The 17,511-nt window shown below is 42.8% G+C and overlaps 1 protein-coding gene across 1 annotated transcript; it reads left to right on the top strand.

The window, feature by feature from the left end:
- The first annotated feature begins 10,387 nt into the window (after nt 1-10,387).
- On the top strand, nt 10,388-14,344 carry LOC118474986 (uncharacterized). The gene is made up of 11 exons (XM_035963802.1): nt 10,388-10,572; nt 10,748-11,600; nt 12,151-12,272; nt 12,356-12,475; nt 12,627-12,714; nt 12,793-12,884; nt 13,006-13,110; nt 13,225-13,334; nt 13,542-13,629; nt 13,723-13,758; nt 13,859-14,344. Exons 2-11 carry the CDS (start codon nt 10,799-10,801, stop codon nt 13,940-13,942), a joined length of 1,647 nt encoding a protein of 548 aa, XP_035819695.1. The 5' UTR covers nt 10,388-10,572; nt 10,748-10,798; the 3' UTR covers nt 13,943-14,344.
- The last annotated feature ends 3,167 nt before the right edge of the window (nt 14,345-17,511 follow it).

The raw sequence follows: 17,511 nt of genomic DNA, 5'->3' as shown, positions 1-17,511 counted from the left end.
AGGCACTTGTGGCCGACGTTGGGGAAGAGAAGTCCCTTGGTGACGGCGACGTTGGCGGCGTCCTCGTCGGAGGAGGAGTCGCTAGAGCTTTCGTCGGAGTCCCACTCACGACAAACATGGGCATCGCCACCCTTCTTCTTGTAGTATCTCTTCTTTTCCTTTCTTTTCCCCTTCTTGTCGTCACCCCTGTCACTGTCACTAGATAGTGGACATTTTGCAATAAAATGACCGGTCTTACCACATTTGTAGCAAACTTTCTTGGAGCGGGGCTTGTAGTCTTTCCCCCTCCTTTGCTTGAGGATTTGGCGGAAGCTCTTGATGACGAGCGCTATTTCCTCGTTGTCGAGCTTTGAGGCGTCGATTGGTTGTCTACTCGGTGTAGACTCCTCCTTCTTCTCCTCCATTGCCTTGAATGCAACAGGTTGAGCTTCGGATGTGGAGGGATCATCTAGCTCATTGATTTTCTTTGAGCCCTTGATCATATACTCAAAGCTCACAAAATTCCCGATTACTTCCTTGGGAGTCATTAGTGTATATCTAGGATTACCACGAATTAATTGAACTTGAGTAGGGTTAAGGAAAATAAGTGATCTAAGAATAACCTTAACCATCTCGTGGTCATCCCACTTTTGCTCCTGAGGTTGCGCACTTGGTTCACCAAGGTTTTGAGCCGGTTGTACATGTCTTGTGGCTCTTCTCCTTTGCGAAGCCGGAAGCGACCGAGCTCCCCCTCGATCGTCTCCCGCTTGGTGATCTTTGTTAGCTCATCCCCCTCGTGCGCGGTCTTGAGCACGTCCCAAACTTCCTTAACGCTCTTTAATCCTTGCACCTTGTTATACTCCTCTCGACTTAGAGAGGCGAGGAGTATCGTTGTGGCTTGGGAGTTGAAGTGCTCGATTTGGGCCACCTCGTCCTCATCAAAATCCTCATCCCCTACGGATGGTACCTGTACACCAAACTCAACAACATCCCATATACTTTTGTGGAGTGAGGTTAGGTGAAACTGCATTAAATCACTCCACCTAGCATAATCTTCACCGTCAAAGGTTGGTGGTTTGCCTAATGGAACAGAAAGTAATGGAGTATGTCTAGAAGTGCGAGGATAGTGTAAGGGGATCTTACTAAACTTCTTGCGCTCATGGCGCTTAGAAGTTATGGAGGGCGCGTCGGAGCCGGAGGTGGAAGGTGATGACGTGTCGGTTTCGTAGTAGACCACCTTCCTCATCTTCTTTTTCTTGTCGCCACTCCGATGCGACTTGTGGGAGGAGGCTTTCTTCTCCTTCCCCTTTCCCTTGTTGCGGGACTCTTCCGATGTAGCATTCCCATGGCTTGTAGTGGGCTTTTCGCCGGTCTCCATCTCCTTCTTGGTGTGATCTCTCGACATCACTTCGAGCGGTTAGGCTCTAATGAAGCACCGAGCTCCGATACCAATTGAAAGTCGCCTAGAGGGGGGTGAATAGGGCGAAACTAAAATTTACAAAGTTAATCACAACTACAAGCCGGGTTAGCGTTAGAAATATAATCGAGTCCACGAGAGAGGGTGCAAAACAAATCGCAAGCGAATAAAGAGTGTGACACGCGGATTTGTTTTATCGACGTTCGGTTCTCGCAAACCTACTCCCCGTTGAGGAGGCCACAAAGGCCGGGTCTTTTTCAACCCCTTCCCTCTCTCAAACGGTCCCTCGGACCGAGTGAGCTTTCTCTTCTCAAATCAACCGGGAACAAAACTTCCCCGCAAGGACCACCACACAATTGGTGTCTCTTGCCTCGGTTACAAGTGAGTATTGATCTCAAGAAAGAATGAGAAAGAAGAAAGCGATCCAAGCGCAAGAGCTCAAAGAAACACAACAAATCACTCTCACTTAACACTAAAGCTTTTGTGGAATTGGGAGAGGATTTGATCACTTGGGTGTGTCTTGTATTGAATGCCTAGCTCTTGTAAGTGGTTGGAAGGTTGAAAACTTGGATCTTGAATGTGGGGTGGTTGGGGGTATTTATAACCCCAACCACCAAACTAGTCGTTTGGTGGAGGCTGCTGTCGCATGGCGCACCGGACAGTCCGGTGCGCCAGCCACGTCACCAGGCCGTTGGGTTCCGACCGTTGGAGCTCTGACTGCTGGGCCCGCCTGGATGTCCGGTGGCACACCGGACATGTACTGTAGAGTGTCCGGTGTGCCACTTCGCGCGTGTCCGACTTCTGCGCGCTCTGGCGCGCATTAATTGCTTCTGCAGGTGACCGTTGGCGCGAAATAGTCGTTGCTCCGCTGGCTCACCGGACAGTCCGGTGTGCACCGGACATGTCCGGTGAATTATAGCGGAGCGAATTCCCGAAGCTGGCGAGTTCAGAGTTGCTCTCCTCTGGAGCACCGAACACTGTCCGGTGTGCACCAGACAGTCTGGTGAATTATAGCGAAGCGCCTCTGAAAATTCCCGAAGGTGCGAAGTTGGGCTTGGAGTCCCCTGGTGCACCGGACACTGTCCGGTGGCACACCGGATAGTCCGGTGCGCCAGACCAGGGCTGCCTTCGGTTATCCCTCGCTCTTTTTGTTGAACCCATTTCTTGATCTTTTTATTGGCTAAGTGTAAACCTTTGGCACCTGTATAACTTATAGACTAGAGCAAACTAGTTAGTCCAATTATTTGTGTTGGGCAATTCAACCACCAAAATCAATTAGGAACTAGGTGTAAGCCTAATTCCCTTTCACTCCTACCATAGAAATTTCAAACTCATTTGACATCATTTTGCCAAACTCATCACAAAATAGCTCATTAGTTGATCCAAAAATGATATCATCAATATAAATTTGACAAACAAATAAATCTTTACCAATTCTTTTAGCGAATAGAGTAGTGTCAACTTTCCCAATTTTGAAGTCTTTGGAAAGCAAGAAATCCCTAAGCCTTTCATACCAAGCGCATAGAGCTTGCTTAAGCCCATAGAGAGCCTTAGAGAGCTTGTACACGTGGTTAGGTATTTTGGGATCCTCAAAACCGGGAGGTTGTTCCACGTACACTAGTTCACTAATCTTACCATTCAAGAAGGCACTCTTAACATCCATTTGGTAGAGCTTGATATTATGAGCACAAGCATAGGCGAGAAGAATTCGAATGGCTTCCAATCTTGCCACGGGTGCAAATGTCTCACCAAAATCCAATCCTTCTACTTGTGTATAACCTTGTGCCACTAGTCTTGCTTTGTTTCTTACCACCAAACCGTCTTCATTATGCTTGTTTCGAAATACCCATTTGGTTCCAATAACATTGTGATTGTTTGGTCTTTCAACAAGCTCCCAAACTTCATTACGGGTAAAGTTATTTAATTCCTCATGCATTGCATTTACCCAATCAACATAAAGTAGAGCTTCATCTACACGGTTAGGTTCAATGCAAGATACAAAAGAGAAGTGTTCACAAAATGAAGCTATACGTGATCGAGTTTGAACACCCTTACTTATATCACCCACAGTTTGATTTGGTGGGTGATCTTTTATGATTGAATGACAAATTTTTGAAGTAATTTGAAAATCACTAATTGAAGCTTGAGGAGGGATCGAATGACTCAAGATATCTTAAACATGATCATCCTCAATTTCATCATTATGTTGGCTTTGTTGAATTTCCTCATTTATGGTTGGAGAGGGTGGAATGATAACCATACAATCATCATCGTCTTTCATTGGATTTATTTCACCGATAGCCATAGTTTTCATAGCGTTTCTCAAATGAACTCCACCAACATAATCAAGGTTTTCATTTTCACCTTGAGAATCATTTGTTTCATCGAACTCTACATCATATGCTTCTTCAATGATCCCGTGAGTTTTGTTGAAAACTCTATATGTCTTGCTATTTGATGAATATCCAAGGAGAAAGCCTTCATCACATTTTCCCCAAATTTAGAGAGTCGACTACCCTTCCTCAAAATATAGCATTTGCAACCGAACACCCTAAAATAAGAAATGTTTGGCTTTCTTCCAATAAGCAATTCATAGGGAGTCTTTTTCAAGAGCTTGTGACAATATAATCTATTTGATGCATGACAAACGGTATTAATGGCTTCGGTCCAATAAGAGTCTGGCACATTATATTCGGCTAACATAGACCTAGCCATATTAATAAGAGTCCTATTTTTCCTCTCAACAATTCCATTTTGTTCTGGTGTATATTTGGAAGAGAATTCATGTTTAATGCCCTTGTTATCACAATATTCATCAATTCTAGCATTTTTGAATTCCGACCCGTTATCACTTCTAACTTTCTTGATGTCAAAATCAAATTGATTTTGGGCCAGTATAGCAAATGACTTAAATGTTTCAAATACATTCGATTTATCTCGAAGAAAATAGACCCAAGTAAATCTAGAATAACCATCCATAATTACAAGACAATAGGAATTACCACCAATACTCTTGAAGGATGTTGGTCCAAAAAGATCCATGTGAAGTAATTCCAATGGTCTATGATTAGACATTTGACTCTTGTAGGGATGAGTATTTGTCACTTGCTTCCCGGCTTGACATGAACTACATAGTTTGTTCTTTTCAAATTTCACATCCTTCAACCCTCGAACTAAATCATGCTTAGATAATTGATTCAATTGTCTCATACCAACATGACCAAGTCTTCTATGTCATAGCCAACCTAGTGAAGCCTTAGAGAATATACAAGTTGTAAGTTTTGCCTCATTAGATGAAAAATCGACAAGGTAAAAGATTTTCATGTCTAAAACCTTTGAATATTAGATTGCTACCATCAACACTTGAAATGAGGACATCATCAACGGTAAAGTTGCAACTAAAACCTAAATCACATAGTTGAGCTACGGATAGCAAATTAAAGTTAAGAGATTCAACTAAGAGTACATTTGAAATGGAATGATCATTTGAAATAGCAATTTTACCCAAACCTTTAACCTTTCCTTTGTGGTTGTCTCCAAAAGTGATGCTATCATAGGTTGAGCAACCTTCCTCACTCATTTTGGTGAACATCCTCATGTCATCGGTCATATGTTGAGTAAAATCACTATCCAACACCCAATGATTTCCTCCTGCCTTATAATTTACCTACAAAAGGAAATCAATCTCTTTTAGGTACCCAAATTTGTTTAGGTCCTCGGATGTTAGTGACCAAGGAATTTGGCACCCAAATTTCTTTCTTTTTGGTACCAACAATTGAAGTGCCAACAAACTTAGCATGTACACCTTTTGCATTATGTGAAAGAACATAGCAATGCTCAAAACATGGCAAGGATACATTTTTGAATTTAGGACATTTTTTCTTGACATGTCCCTTCTTGTGGCATTTGTAACAGACTTTGTCACATTCTTTCACAAAAATAGTCTTTTGCTTTACAAATGCATTCTTTCCTTTCTTAGGAAGGTACCCAAGACCCTCACGATTGAGAGAGCAACGTTGACTTCCCAAGATAAAATCAAGTTTAGCTTTTCCACCATATGCTTTTTCTAAGTCATGAGTTAGAGCATTTACTCTTCCTACCAAAGCTTCATTTTCAATAATGATGTTTGATTCATCACAACTAATATCATCATTCTCAAGAGAAATTTTACATTTGTCACAAATGAAACTAGTAGGTTGTGAATCACTTGTAGAGCTATCAAGTAAGTCACAAGTGATTCCAACATCTTTGGTGACCACCACAACTTCATGCACAAGAGGTGAGTTTTGAGACTCCATAAGGCTCTCACAACTTTGTTTTAGATTGTGGATGTCTTGAGCTCCTCAAAAGACACTTGAAGGTTTTTGTATAGTTCCTTCAAGGTCCTAATTTTTTCTTTTTCTTTGTGCATGTAGTCATCGGCCTCACCCAACATTCTAACAAGATCATCATAAGAATATCCATCATCATCAATATCATCAATGTGGGTTGGATTATTTCTGGATTAGCTCTATGCTAGCGCTCTACTATAAGCAATGAACATGATGAGACTATTTATGATACGATGTTTATTTCTAGATATGATGATGGCATTGTGATATTTAAGGGGGCTTGAGCAGTTTTTTGAGTGCCTCTTTGTAAGGACTAGTTCGTTGGATGACAACCCAGGATAACAGTACAGCCATGAGGGTGGAATGAAACGCCCTGAGCTAATTAATTAGAGGAACTGAGGTATAGTTTGCTTCGCCGTCGTGCCGTCAATGGGGCTCGGTGTATGCGGCTCGCTCTGCCGAGGGTGGTTTGCCCCTTGGGGAGGAGTGCGGTACATTTTGGAAACCTAGCGAGCGGCTACATCATCAGGGAATCTTTATAAAGACCTTCGTAGTGAATCCTTGGCCATTCACCTCGGTAGTGAAGATCGGGTCTGTACAACCCAGGCTAGAGTGGGAATCATGGCTCGTGGGTGTAGGATCTAGGACACCGGCTAGAGGGGGTGAATAGACGGTTTTGACTAAAATAAAATACACTAGACAAATTTAATCAAATTGACAAGAGATATAAAAATTACTAGCCTTGATGAGACAACAAGATGTAATGAGCAATTTAAGCTAATGCCACAAAGATAAACAATATACAAGTTACCAACTACTTGTAAGTAATGTATAAAGGTTGAGAGAGGGACACCGAGATTTATCCCGTGGTATCAGTGATTTGCCGTTCACCCCTAATCCACGTTGAGGTGGAATTCAAGCTCTCACTTGCTCCTCTACCAAGACACGGCTTGATCTTTGACCCAAGTGGACTCACTCAATACCTCGATTTCACTAGCGTCGCCTTTGCCGCTCCGGCGAGGTGGGCGCGAACCCCTCACAATCAATCCCGCGACTCCTCCACAATCTTCATGGAGAGCTCGACGGAGACAACAACCGAGTCGTCTAGGAGGCAGCAACCTCCAAGAGTAACAAGTCAATGACGCTTGCCCGGTGTACCACCTAGTGTCTCAAAAGATCACAAAGAATGCAAATGCACTAGAGCTTCTCAATCACTCACTAGAATGCGATCTCAATCAACTAGTGTGAGTGTTTGAGTGGGAGGATCACAAATGAGTTCAATGTGTGCTAGGAATGGCCAAGAGAGACCTCACACACGAGCTCCACTTCTATTTATAGCCCTCAACAAATACATAGCTCGTAATGTGCATCTAGCACAGCTTCTCCGCACATGTGGACGGTTCGCGCCTTATGGCCGGACGGTCCGTCGTACCAGTAACGGCTATATCGACCGTTTGAAACCTGTCAGAGCTATCAGAAAAGTCAAGGTCGGACGGTCCGGAACCTGACAACTTGGAATAACAGAGCACTTGGTCAGTCAAAGTAATTTGAGCAGACTGTCCGCCGTCCATGGCCGGACGGTCCGCACATGGACCACTTACCGTCTGGCTAAAAACCCCAGACGATCCTAGTACAAAGTCTCAAAAACACATTGTCCCTGCCCAAACTCAATTCATCTTATGCAGACGGTCTGGCCTCCTGGCCCAGACGGTCCGCCAAACAGAGACAGAGACAGACGACCAGCTGACCTCTCTGGCAGAGTCGCGGACGGTCTGGCCATCTAGCTCGGACGGTCCGCCATCCATAGAGAAAAATATTTTGCGCTAGTTCAAATTTTGAAACTCGTAGCGTTGTTAGCCCTCATGCACATGCTACCGTTTATGCTCTACGAGGCACTAAGTTTTACACCATTCAAGTTCATTGACCCCCTCTTAATAGTACGACTGTTTATCCTATTAATCTGTCAATATCTTCTCTAAGCACCTGCTGACCGGCAAAAGCATAAAAACTATGTTTTACCTTTGCCTTCACTTGATCCACAATCAATGTTTATGAGTCCCTAAAGACTTTACTGTATTCTGTGGTTCAGTCCTGCATTCTTATTTTTCCAAGAATTGTTAGTCCACAATCAGTTGTCATTAATTACCAAAACACCACTTAGGGGCCTAGATGATTCACAGTGGGTAAAGTGTGCAACCTCTACATAGTGTTATGAAGCTGATATATCAGTCATGCTCACGGTTATGAGCGGCCTTGGGAGCTTCTTTGATTAGAGATACTATGATTACAGATGATGATGAGGATAATAATGGTTTTAAAGGTGATGGTTTTAATGATTATGATTATGCATTTCAGTATTCTTTCCTTTTGGAGTGAGTACTTTTGGGTTAATAACTCAGGATTATTGCTAAAACTTGCCTCTACTAGTAATAATTACCTGACCAACTAAAAGCAACTGCTCTGAGCTTCACCCAACATACAGCTAGTCCACTTTAGCCAAATGAGACAATTGTTGAGTACGTTGATGTGTACTCACCCTTGCTTAAGACACCAAAAACACTAGGTTGTACACATTGCAAACCCTGCTCGTGAGAAGATGAAGTCGTGGCAGAGGATTTTCAGGAGTTCCAAGACTATGATGAGTTCTAGGCGTGGGTTAGCGGCAAACCCCCAGTCGGCTGCCTGTGAAGGCCGTGTTTTACTACGTTTCATTTTCGCACTTTGATATATGTTTAAGACTATGTGGATGTCTCGAGCATCATGATGTAATCAAATTAATACATCTTTACGTTATTATTTGAGCACCGTGTGATGATGTCCAATTATGTAATCGCTGTGTACGTGAATTTCTGATCCTGGCACGTACATGGTTCGCATTCGGTTTGCCTTCTAAAACCGGGTGTGACATAGTGTCTAGGCATGTTCACACTCACAACCAGTTCTAGGTGTCACTCTAGAACTCACTCACAAGATAGAATCAAAAACGATTTAGAAAAACCTAAAGAAAAGAAAGATTGTTGTTGTCCTAGGGGCACCGTACTGCTCGGTGGTCCCCTGGACAGCGGACCCGAGAGCGCCCGAGAGCTAACCCCAGCACCTGTAACACACCCGAGAGCGAAGAATTCACAGTGGTTGAATTTTAGCAGGCACCAAACATGTAATGTTCACTGTCCGGTGCAACTCCAGAGTGCACAGTTGGAGCACCGGTGGCGCACCGGACTGTCCGGTGTGCCCTTGCGCAACAAAACTGTGCAATGGCTAGTTTTTGTGGGTGGGAGTATTTATACCCCCACCACCAGGCATATTAAGGGTCTTGCTGCCCCAACCACCTAGAATTCACTGCTAGAGCATTGCAAGTTCAAAAAGCCTAGTGAGGTGATTAGCAAAATTGTAATCCCATGTTAGGACCTCATTAGTGCGATGAGAGCCACCTAGAGCACACACCACATGCATTAGGCTTCTCATGGTTAAGTGAAAGTCTATGGCTTATTACTCTTGGGATCGACATTACCTAGACGGCTCGGTGGCGATTGGAGTTCGATGATCACCCCGGAGGATTTGTTGGTGACCCAACTCGATGGTTGTACACAGTCGTGAGGGATCCACCGCACCGAAGAGGCAAAGGATCATCTCATAGTGAGCGCTTGGTTCTTGCGATGACCAAGGGGGAGCGATATCCTTGCACGGGTGCTCCAACGAGTACTAGTGGAGAGTGCCGACTCTTCGATACCTCGGGAAAAGTTGAAGGAGATTTATTGTCCCTACTTTACTTTTCGCATTTACTTTGAGCATTTTATTTTATGTATTGCTTTGCTAGTATTTGCCATAATGACTTAGGGTTGTTCTCCATTTCATAGCTTTTACTTCGTGCTAGTAGTTTGGGTGAAATGAAGTTGGGCTAATGTTTAGGTTTTAATCTTTTGTAAGAATTTTAGAAAATTCTAATTTACTCGTATTGAGCATCATGATCCTTTCAGTCATAATAATTGTAAAGTATAGTATTGTAAAACTATGATTTTGAAAAGTATTTTTGTCAACCGGCCCTGAGGTGTTCGGTGCCTGCGGTGGATAGTATGGTGGTCAATAAGCTCGTTGTTAGTTTCTGAGACTTTTGGGCATGATGGCCATCTAACGGGTCTGGATGTATCCTGTCTAAACTTTGTAATCCGTGCCTATTTCTTAAGGAAATAGGGGATTAAGCCCTATTGTCAAAAAAAATATGTTCAAGACAAAAAATATTTCAGGTTCAGTTAAAAATTTCCACATGCTGAAGAAATGATTGTTTCTAACTCAAGCGAAAAGTGACATAGCTTTATGCGAAAGATGCACCAGGTTATTCTAAGTTCAATTGAAAAAGGTCCTCTAGCTTTGCCTTCAATGGGGAAAATGTTTGACCTCAATAAAATATAAAAATAATAAATTTGCTCATTTTGTAATGTAATGTTAATATCATTATTGTCTCACTCATTTTTCATTTGAAATTAAAATGTTCCACTAGGCAGTGTCCAGGAATCCAGGATGTGAGGCTAAATACAAAATCAAGAAGAATAAATATAAATATAAATAAAACGAGAGAGAGAGAAAGAAACACATAAGTTAAGGAGGTGTGGAAAAAACGGCCCAGCAGAAGGCCCGTGTTGCTGCCCTCCCCTGGGCCGACAAACCCCGGACGGGCCTACCGCCGTCAGCCGCATCCGCGATTCCGTTCACCTTCACGGCTTCACCAGCCTGCGCTCTCTCCTCTCAGCGCGACGACTGGGTGGCGGGGCTACCGCCGCCGCCGCCGCCCGACACCAAGTGCCGAGGTTTTCGTCGGTCTCTTCGCCGGCGACGAGCTCCAACCAGGTATTCCCACCCCATCTCTTCCTTCCCTGCTGTGCGAAACCGAGCGCCCAAACCCTCGCTTAAAGGTATTTGATTGATGAATGATGCCTACTAACTTCGAACTTTTTGCAAAAAAAAAATTATCGGGTATGCATTGTACGCCCATGTCCCTTCACTTGGTATGCCCCTGCACTAGGTGCTAGCGCGGTACAATTTTCGAGAATTTGTGGTGTTGAACTGAACCTCCATGACACAAGCTAAACCTGCCCCTAGTGGCAAGAGGAACTGGAGCAGTGGCGGGACTGCCGCTGGAAGGAAGAACAAGGAAAGAGGAGATGACAAAGCAAAAGGAATCAGGGTTGCTGGTTGGAACAAGGGCGACAAGAAGAAAGAAGACAAAGGGCGACAAGTAAGTGCGGGATCGAAGAGGCGGTGGAGTGAGGGAGTGCCCCGGGTTGGTGTGAAGAGGGCTGTGTCTGGGTTTGACAGGAGGAAGAGGAAGATCGATGATGACTCGTGGGATGATGATGGTGGCAAGGATGTTTCATCTTCCAAATCAAAGTTTACCAGAAAGTGTTCTTCCACAATAAGCCGTCGAAAGGTTTCTCCTGGAAAAGGTGACAGATTGAAGTCTCAAACGTTGTATGAGGATGACTACCGTGCAGGGAAAAGGAGTATTAGCAAAGTTTCTGATGTTAGTAGAGGGGTCAAGAGTCGACTGGTGAATTCTGTAGCATCCAAAGGGAAGAAGCTTGGTGCATCCGAAGGAGTCATACGAACAAAGAAGGGTGGTGCTAAAGAAGTTGATTTGGATGAGGAGGCTGTTAATAGCAAGAAGTCAGATGACTTGGATCTTATTATTGAAGAAGAGAAGCCTCGCCCTCGCCTTACTCGAGTACTGGACCAGACTGGTAAGAAAATAAAGCCCGCTAAGAAGGTTGTAGTTCCTGACAATGAGGAACGTGCTCCTCCTAAGAAGAGAAAGCGAATGAAGCTAGATCCTTATGACACTTCAAACAAACGGATTGAAGATTCTTCTATCCAAGATGGTAAGAATTCTGTCTTGACTTTTTAATTGTTAAGAAGACTGTGCTAAACATTACTGCTTATTATGTTTGTGCTCATTTATGTTTTTCTTAGTTCTATTGTTTGATGTGAACAACCAATTAAACTCTTCAACAGTAAAATTACCCTCTTTCTCGAATCTCTTTATCTGACCTGGAAATAGTGCTCTGCTACCTATCACTCAATGCAGCAGATGAACTTCTCTCGTTTTTTAATAACACTACTAAGGTCGGGCTAAAGGAAATGTAGAGACTGAAGAGTTCCTGTCGGTTTTCCTTACACTAATGACTAATGCACAACTTTGGACTGTAACCTCTTTACATGGTCAGCATAATTTAGTTGTGTGGAGGAGCTAGCAATTTGTAGTTTTTTGGTCCAATTCTAAATTTTTAAAAGTTTGTGTTTACTTGTTTACATTTTTTATCAACATATGAACTATTTGTCTCTAAAATAATGTTTGTGTTGAATATGTACACTGGTGCTTTTATTTAGATGTGTTTCTTCTCCATTTATTTTTTAATTTCCCTTTTAAAGTTTCCAGTGCAGAGAAGGTTCTCGTGAATTGTACACCTGAAGAAGAGACTGAAATGTCAATAAATGCAAAATTTCGTGCTATACAGCCAAGTTCCTCAATCCTTTCATATGTGGAAGATAATGTATGCACGATTTGCCTCTCGCCCTCTCATCAACATTCTACTCTTTTATTGAGTGTGTGATATTCTCTTACTGTTGTTTGCAGTTACTAGGTCGTAGGCGCTTAATTGAGATAAAAAATGCTGGCTACAATGTCAAGATTTCTGCTCCTCTGGATAACGTTCCCTTCTCAACCAGCACAGAACGTGAACGCATAGAAGACAGTGTAAGGAATATGCTATATAATCAGTGTCATAAATGTACCTTCTACTTTTATCTTGAGTCGTTGTACAGTCATGTCTGATATCATATAATTTATAATGTTGTGGATTACATGCTACAGTTAGTAATTGCTGTTCACATAAAACAATTAACAGGCGTTCAGAAATAAGCTGGAATTCTTTGCTGCTGCAAAGATCTCTTCCTCATTCCCCACTCCAACACTCCCAGAGATAGCATTTGCAGGTAACTGATGGAAACAAAAATGTTTTAGTGGTTTAGGCTTATGAAATGTCTCTAACTGTTAACCCACTGAAATATTAGGTGTATCAAATGTTGGTAAATCCTCACTCCTAAATTCACTTACAAGACAATGGGGTGTTGTGCGAACATCAGATAAGCCTGGACTTACTCAGGTATGGCACAATGAAACTGTGGAAAGAACAGAGATGCAAGCGGAGCGTTCCTTGTTTCATTTGAATTGTTTATGGGCTCTTAAACTTCTGGTTCATCCGTTTGCATTATTCTTAATTGCAGACAATAAATTTCTTTCAACTTGCTTCAAAGTTATGTCTTGTTGATTTACCTGGATATGGTTTTGCTTATGCAAAGGACGAAGTTAAGGAATCGTGGGAGGAACTTGTAAGTACTCTGAAATCTGAATGTCAGACTCCGACTGAAGCTTGAAATGCTGCATTGTGCATCAAGTTGATACTTGATATTGTTGGTTCTTACAACCAGCCTTGCGAATTGTAGGTGAAAGAGTATGTTTCGACCAGAGTTGGCCTAGAAAGGGTGTGCCTTCTTGTGCACACTAAACGAGGAATGAAACCGTTGGACTATGAGCTTGTAGACTTAATGGAAAGGTGTGGTGCCTTTATCGGGTCTTTCTTGTACATACACCGTCACTTTTCTTGTTTATTTCCTTGATGCAAGTATACCACTGTTATGAAATAAGAATAATTATTTGAACTGTCCAAATATTCACATATAATTACCTTTCTGAACTATATTATTACTAGTGTCAGTGTGGGTTTTCTCTGTAATTGATACGTTCAAGTGTGGAATTGTAGGCACAAGACGCCATACCAGATTGTACTGACAAAGACTGATTTAGTTTTCCCTATTGATGTTGCTCGTCGTGCCGTGGAAATCCAAGAGGTCTTCCCCAACACACACACACACATTATATCCTGGTTTATGCACATTTTTCAGTTAATCGCCTAATAGAATTGTTTATGCACTCAACTGCAGAGCCTGAAGAGGAATAAGTCAGTGGTAAACCCAGTGGTGAGCTTTTGAGTTCACTTCCCTTCTTTTTTTAGTATGTGCGCTTTGCTTTCAATGAAAATACATTGTTGTCTCATACAATGACACTCCTTGAATGTAGATGATGGTGAGCTCTAAAACAGGAGCTGGCATACGCAACCTGAGAGGCGTGCTTGGAAAGTTAGCTCGCTTCATCAAACCGTAGCAAAGCTGCAGCCAATTTCGGAGTCTGCGTCGGTCGAGACCGTGAGAGGAAACTCACACCAGGCTGTCTTAGGCAGGTGCCGCGCTACGTCAACGCTCTAACCAGTCCACCGCCACAAGCTTCGTCTGCATCAGTTGAGACTATCGAAGACTTGCTGCAAGCGTTCCTAGTTACGTTATGCTTTGGAGCCTAGCTGTATCACAGGCCATTCCGGTAGGATTGAACTGTTCAACTTTTGAGTGGATTATGCAATGCTCAGATTAATCCATGAAACATTTGAGTTTCCCCATTTGGATATACGGAATCGTACATCCTTAAAATCCATTATGCATCGTTCCTTGATGTACAATACTTTTTCAGTGATGATTCATCACTCATCAGTCATTGATGTTTTATGTGTTCTTCACGAAAAAGGTATGCCGCTGGCCGTGTAAATTTTGCTGTATTCTCTTTAGTGAAAACAGCAATAACCTGGTTGGTAGTACTGCCAATTGATAATTGAACAGTGGAATGCTCTGCTAGGCTGCTACTGCTATGGCAACTTGATCGGCCCCAAACCAAATCCCAATCAACAATCTTGTGATTCAGTGTCCGGTAACCTAAACAACAAATGCTAGTTCAGCTTATCTCTACTACTTATTAAGTTAACAATAGTAGCCTGCCTTTTTATGTTCTGCCATTCTGCGATCTCAGCCGTTCAATCCCGCACACCAGTTTTCCGCACGCAGAAAAAAAACTCAAACTGTGGCTGCCTAGGGATCGAACCTTGGATCTATTGAGCAGAATGCCTAGCCTTCCACCATCTAGCCAACATGACTCATGTTGAATTGTGTACAACTTCAACTAAAACGTCTTTTGTGTTTAACTCACCGTCCACTCTGTATGCTTACTGAGTCTAGAAAAACATTTACCGTATGGTTGGTTTCCTGGCCGGTTGTGTCCAGGCCCGTGGGATGCGTTGACCGTAGCTGCGTGTTTGATTGTTTACCTGCACAGCACCATCCGAGCCGGTATGCGTAGGTGCAGGCCAGATCTAAAAAGGGCTCGTTCACTTGCATGCCCAGGGCGCGGGGAATCGGCTGTATCCCGCGCGACAGGATTGGGCGAGCCTGCATGCGCTCGCGCATGCATCCAATCATACGATTATAGCTTGACCCCTGCTCTTTCTGGAATTTGGGACGCAGTCCAGGAAATAAAGAAAATAGGGAAAAGAAGTTTAGAAATTGATTTTTAGTTTAAAAATAATTGCAGAAACCCATTTAATTCATGGAAATTTCATATTAAATCCAAATGAGTTCATTCCAATTTCTATAATTCTATAATATTATTTTTATCACATAATACCTCTGTTTTGTCATGAAAACAACAATAAAATTGATTTCCTAATTAATCCTATATCAAATACATAGAAACTTTGGAAATTCGTAACTTCCCCATTTTAATTCCAAATTGAATCGTTCCAGTTGTGTTAGTCTCGTATGAATATTTACTACGCAGTAACAACATTGATTATACCATGTTTCATACTTTTATAATTAGATATTTATTTATCCTATGTTAATTGGGTTAATCTATGTCTATTGGATTAATTTATTTAATATATTAATATAGTATTCTAACTTTGTGGTTATACGATGTTTGACCATTAGTCTTGCAAACACACACTTACCTTTTTGTTTAAGCAAAAGCGTATGGTGGTACGTGTCCAATGACTAACGATGTACGAGAGAATTTCTTCCGGTATGTGTGAAACGTGCTCTCCAATAATGAGACCATACAAATCGTGGTATATATCAAAGTCTGCATAATACTGATGGTTGCAATGTAGTGGTGAAATATATAGATTATAAATAACAAAATTTATGTATGGCCAGAATCACAAATTGATTATGAAACATTTTCTCATAACGGTATAACACATATTTTGTATATAAGTTATCGTAGTATACTGGTATTATATATTCCCATTGCAACGCACGGGCATTCAGCTATCATGTATAGAAGTCTGCACGGTACTGTTGGTTGCAATGTAGTGATGAAATAGTTAGATTGAAATAACAAAATTTATGTATGGCTAGGATCACAAATTAATTACGAAACATTTTCACATAACAGTATAACACACATTTGTTCATAAGTTATCATGATATTAAATGTTTCCGTTGCAACACACGGGCACCCACCTATATGTGTTTATGTCTACATCTATGACAGGAAACACATCTACACATCTCTCTCCAAGCTCACTTGCTACCATTGCACAATGCGTAGTAGTAGATAAGTATCACCGATATTCTTGAATTATATTTTTGGATGGAGGTAATATTATTTAAAGAAGAGCTTTGCATGCTATTTCTTTTGTTTGAATAATGCATTATACTTAAATTCCCTTTTTTGCATGTGTGAAATTTTTTCTTCGTAATATTTTTTCCATGGATCAGACTTGTGAGTCATTTTCATAAACCAACGCCAAGCATGAATCCATGTTTCCTACTTCAAACCCCGAACAAACTCCATGAGCAGGAGGCATCCGCGTTGTCGTCGCTCATCGATGACGAGAAGAAGCTTGGCGACTGTCAGTTCGACCTCTAAAAGCAGTCTTACGTGGTCGCATGCGCCGTTGTGTACGACAAGCTCCCGCGAAGCCGCCGCTTGGACGCGGTCCAGAGCAGCTGCACCGCGCTGTCCATCGTTAAGCAGGGGGGCCTCATGGTTGGCGCCAACGTCGACGACTCTCGGGTTGTTCTGGACACCGCATCCGACGACGACGCCATCACGTCGTCCAGCTCATCGTCCACCTGAAGCCCAACCTGCCACGTAAGTCGCTACTGACCGGACATGAATTCTTGTGCGCTGGGACGATAGACGTTGCTGACGTTGTGTGAGTGTCCTCGAACATGATGTATGTAGTGGAATAGCGCATTCGGTGGTGCAACGGCCAGGGGTACTACCTCGCTGATGAGCCCGGGGTGCACTTCGTTTGGCAGCCCAACCAAGAGTCATCGATACTCGTCATGTCGCGTGCGTTCGACGACTACTATATCGAGGATTGTGGCGTCATCTTAGCGCCGGAGGTGACACAGAGGAGGATCGACAACAGTAACCAGTTCTTCATCCTCGCCACCGTCAGGGTAGCTTTTGTGCCGGCCTGCTGAAAGGGAATTAGGCTTACCCTAGCCCCTAATTAATTTTGGTGGTTGAATTGCCCAACACAAATAATTGGACTAACTAGTTTGCCCAAGTGTATAGATTATACAGGTGTAAAAGGTTCACACTCAGCCAATAAAAAGACCAAGTCTTGGATTCAACAAAGGAGAAAAGGGGCAACCGAAGGCACCCCTGGTCTGGTGCACCGGACTGTCCGGTGTGCCACCGGACATGTCCGGTGTACCAGAGGGACTCAGACTCAAACTCGCTACCTTCGGGAATTTCCGGAGGCGACTCGGCTATAATTCACCGGACTGTCCGGTGTACACCGGACAGTGTCCGGTGCGCCAAAGGAGGTCGGCCTCAGGAACTCGCCAGCTTCGGGAAAAGCCAACGGCTCGTCCACTATAATTCACCGGACT

The sequence above is a fragment of the Zea mays genome, unplaced genomic scaffold (assembly GCF_902167145.1).
Source record: "Zea mays cultivar B73 unplaced genomic scaffold, Zm-B73-REFERENCE-NAM-5.0 scaffold_37, whole genome shotgun sequence".
Classification (NCBI taxonomy): domain Eukaryota; kingdom Viridiplantae; phylum Streptophyta; class Magnoliopsida; order Poales; family Poaceae; genus Zea; species Zea mays.
The sequence above is the reverse complement of the archived record's forward strand: the minus strand, read 5'-3'. Positions and strand labels throughout refer to the sequence as shown.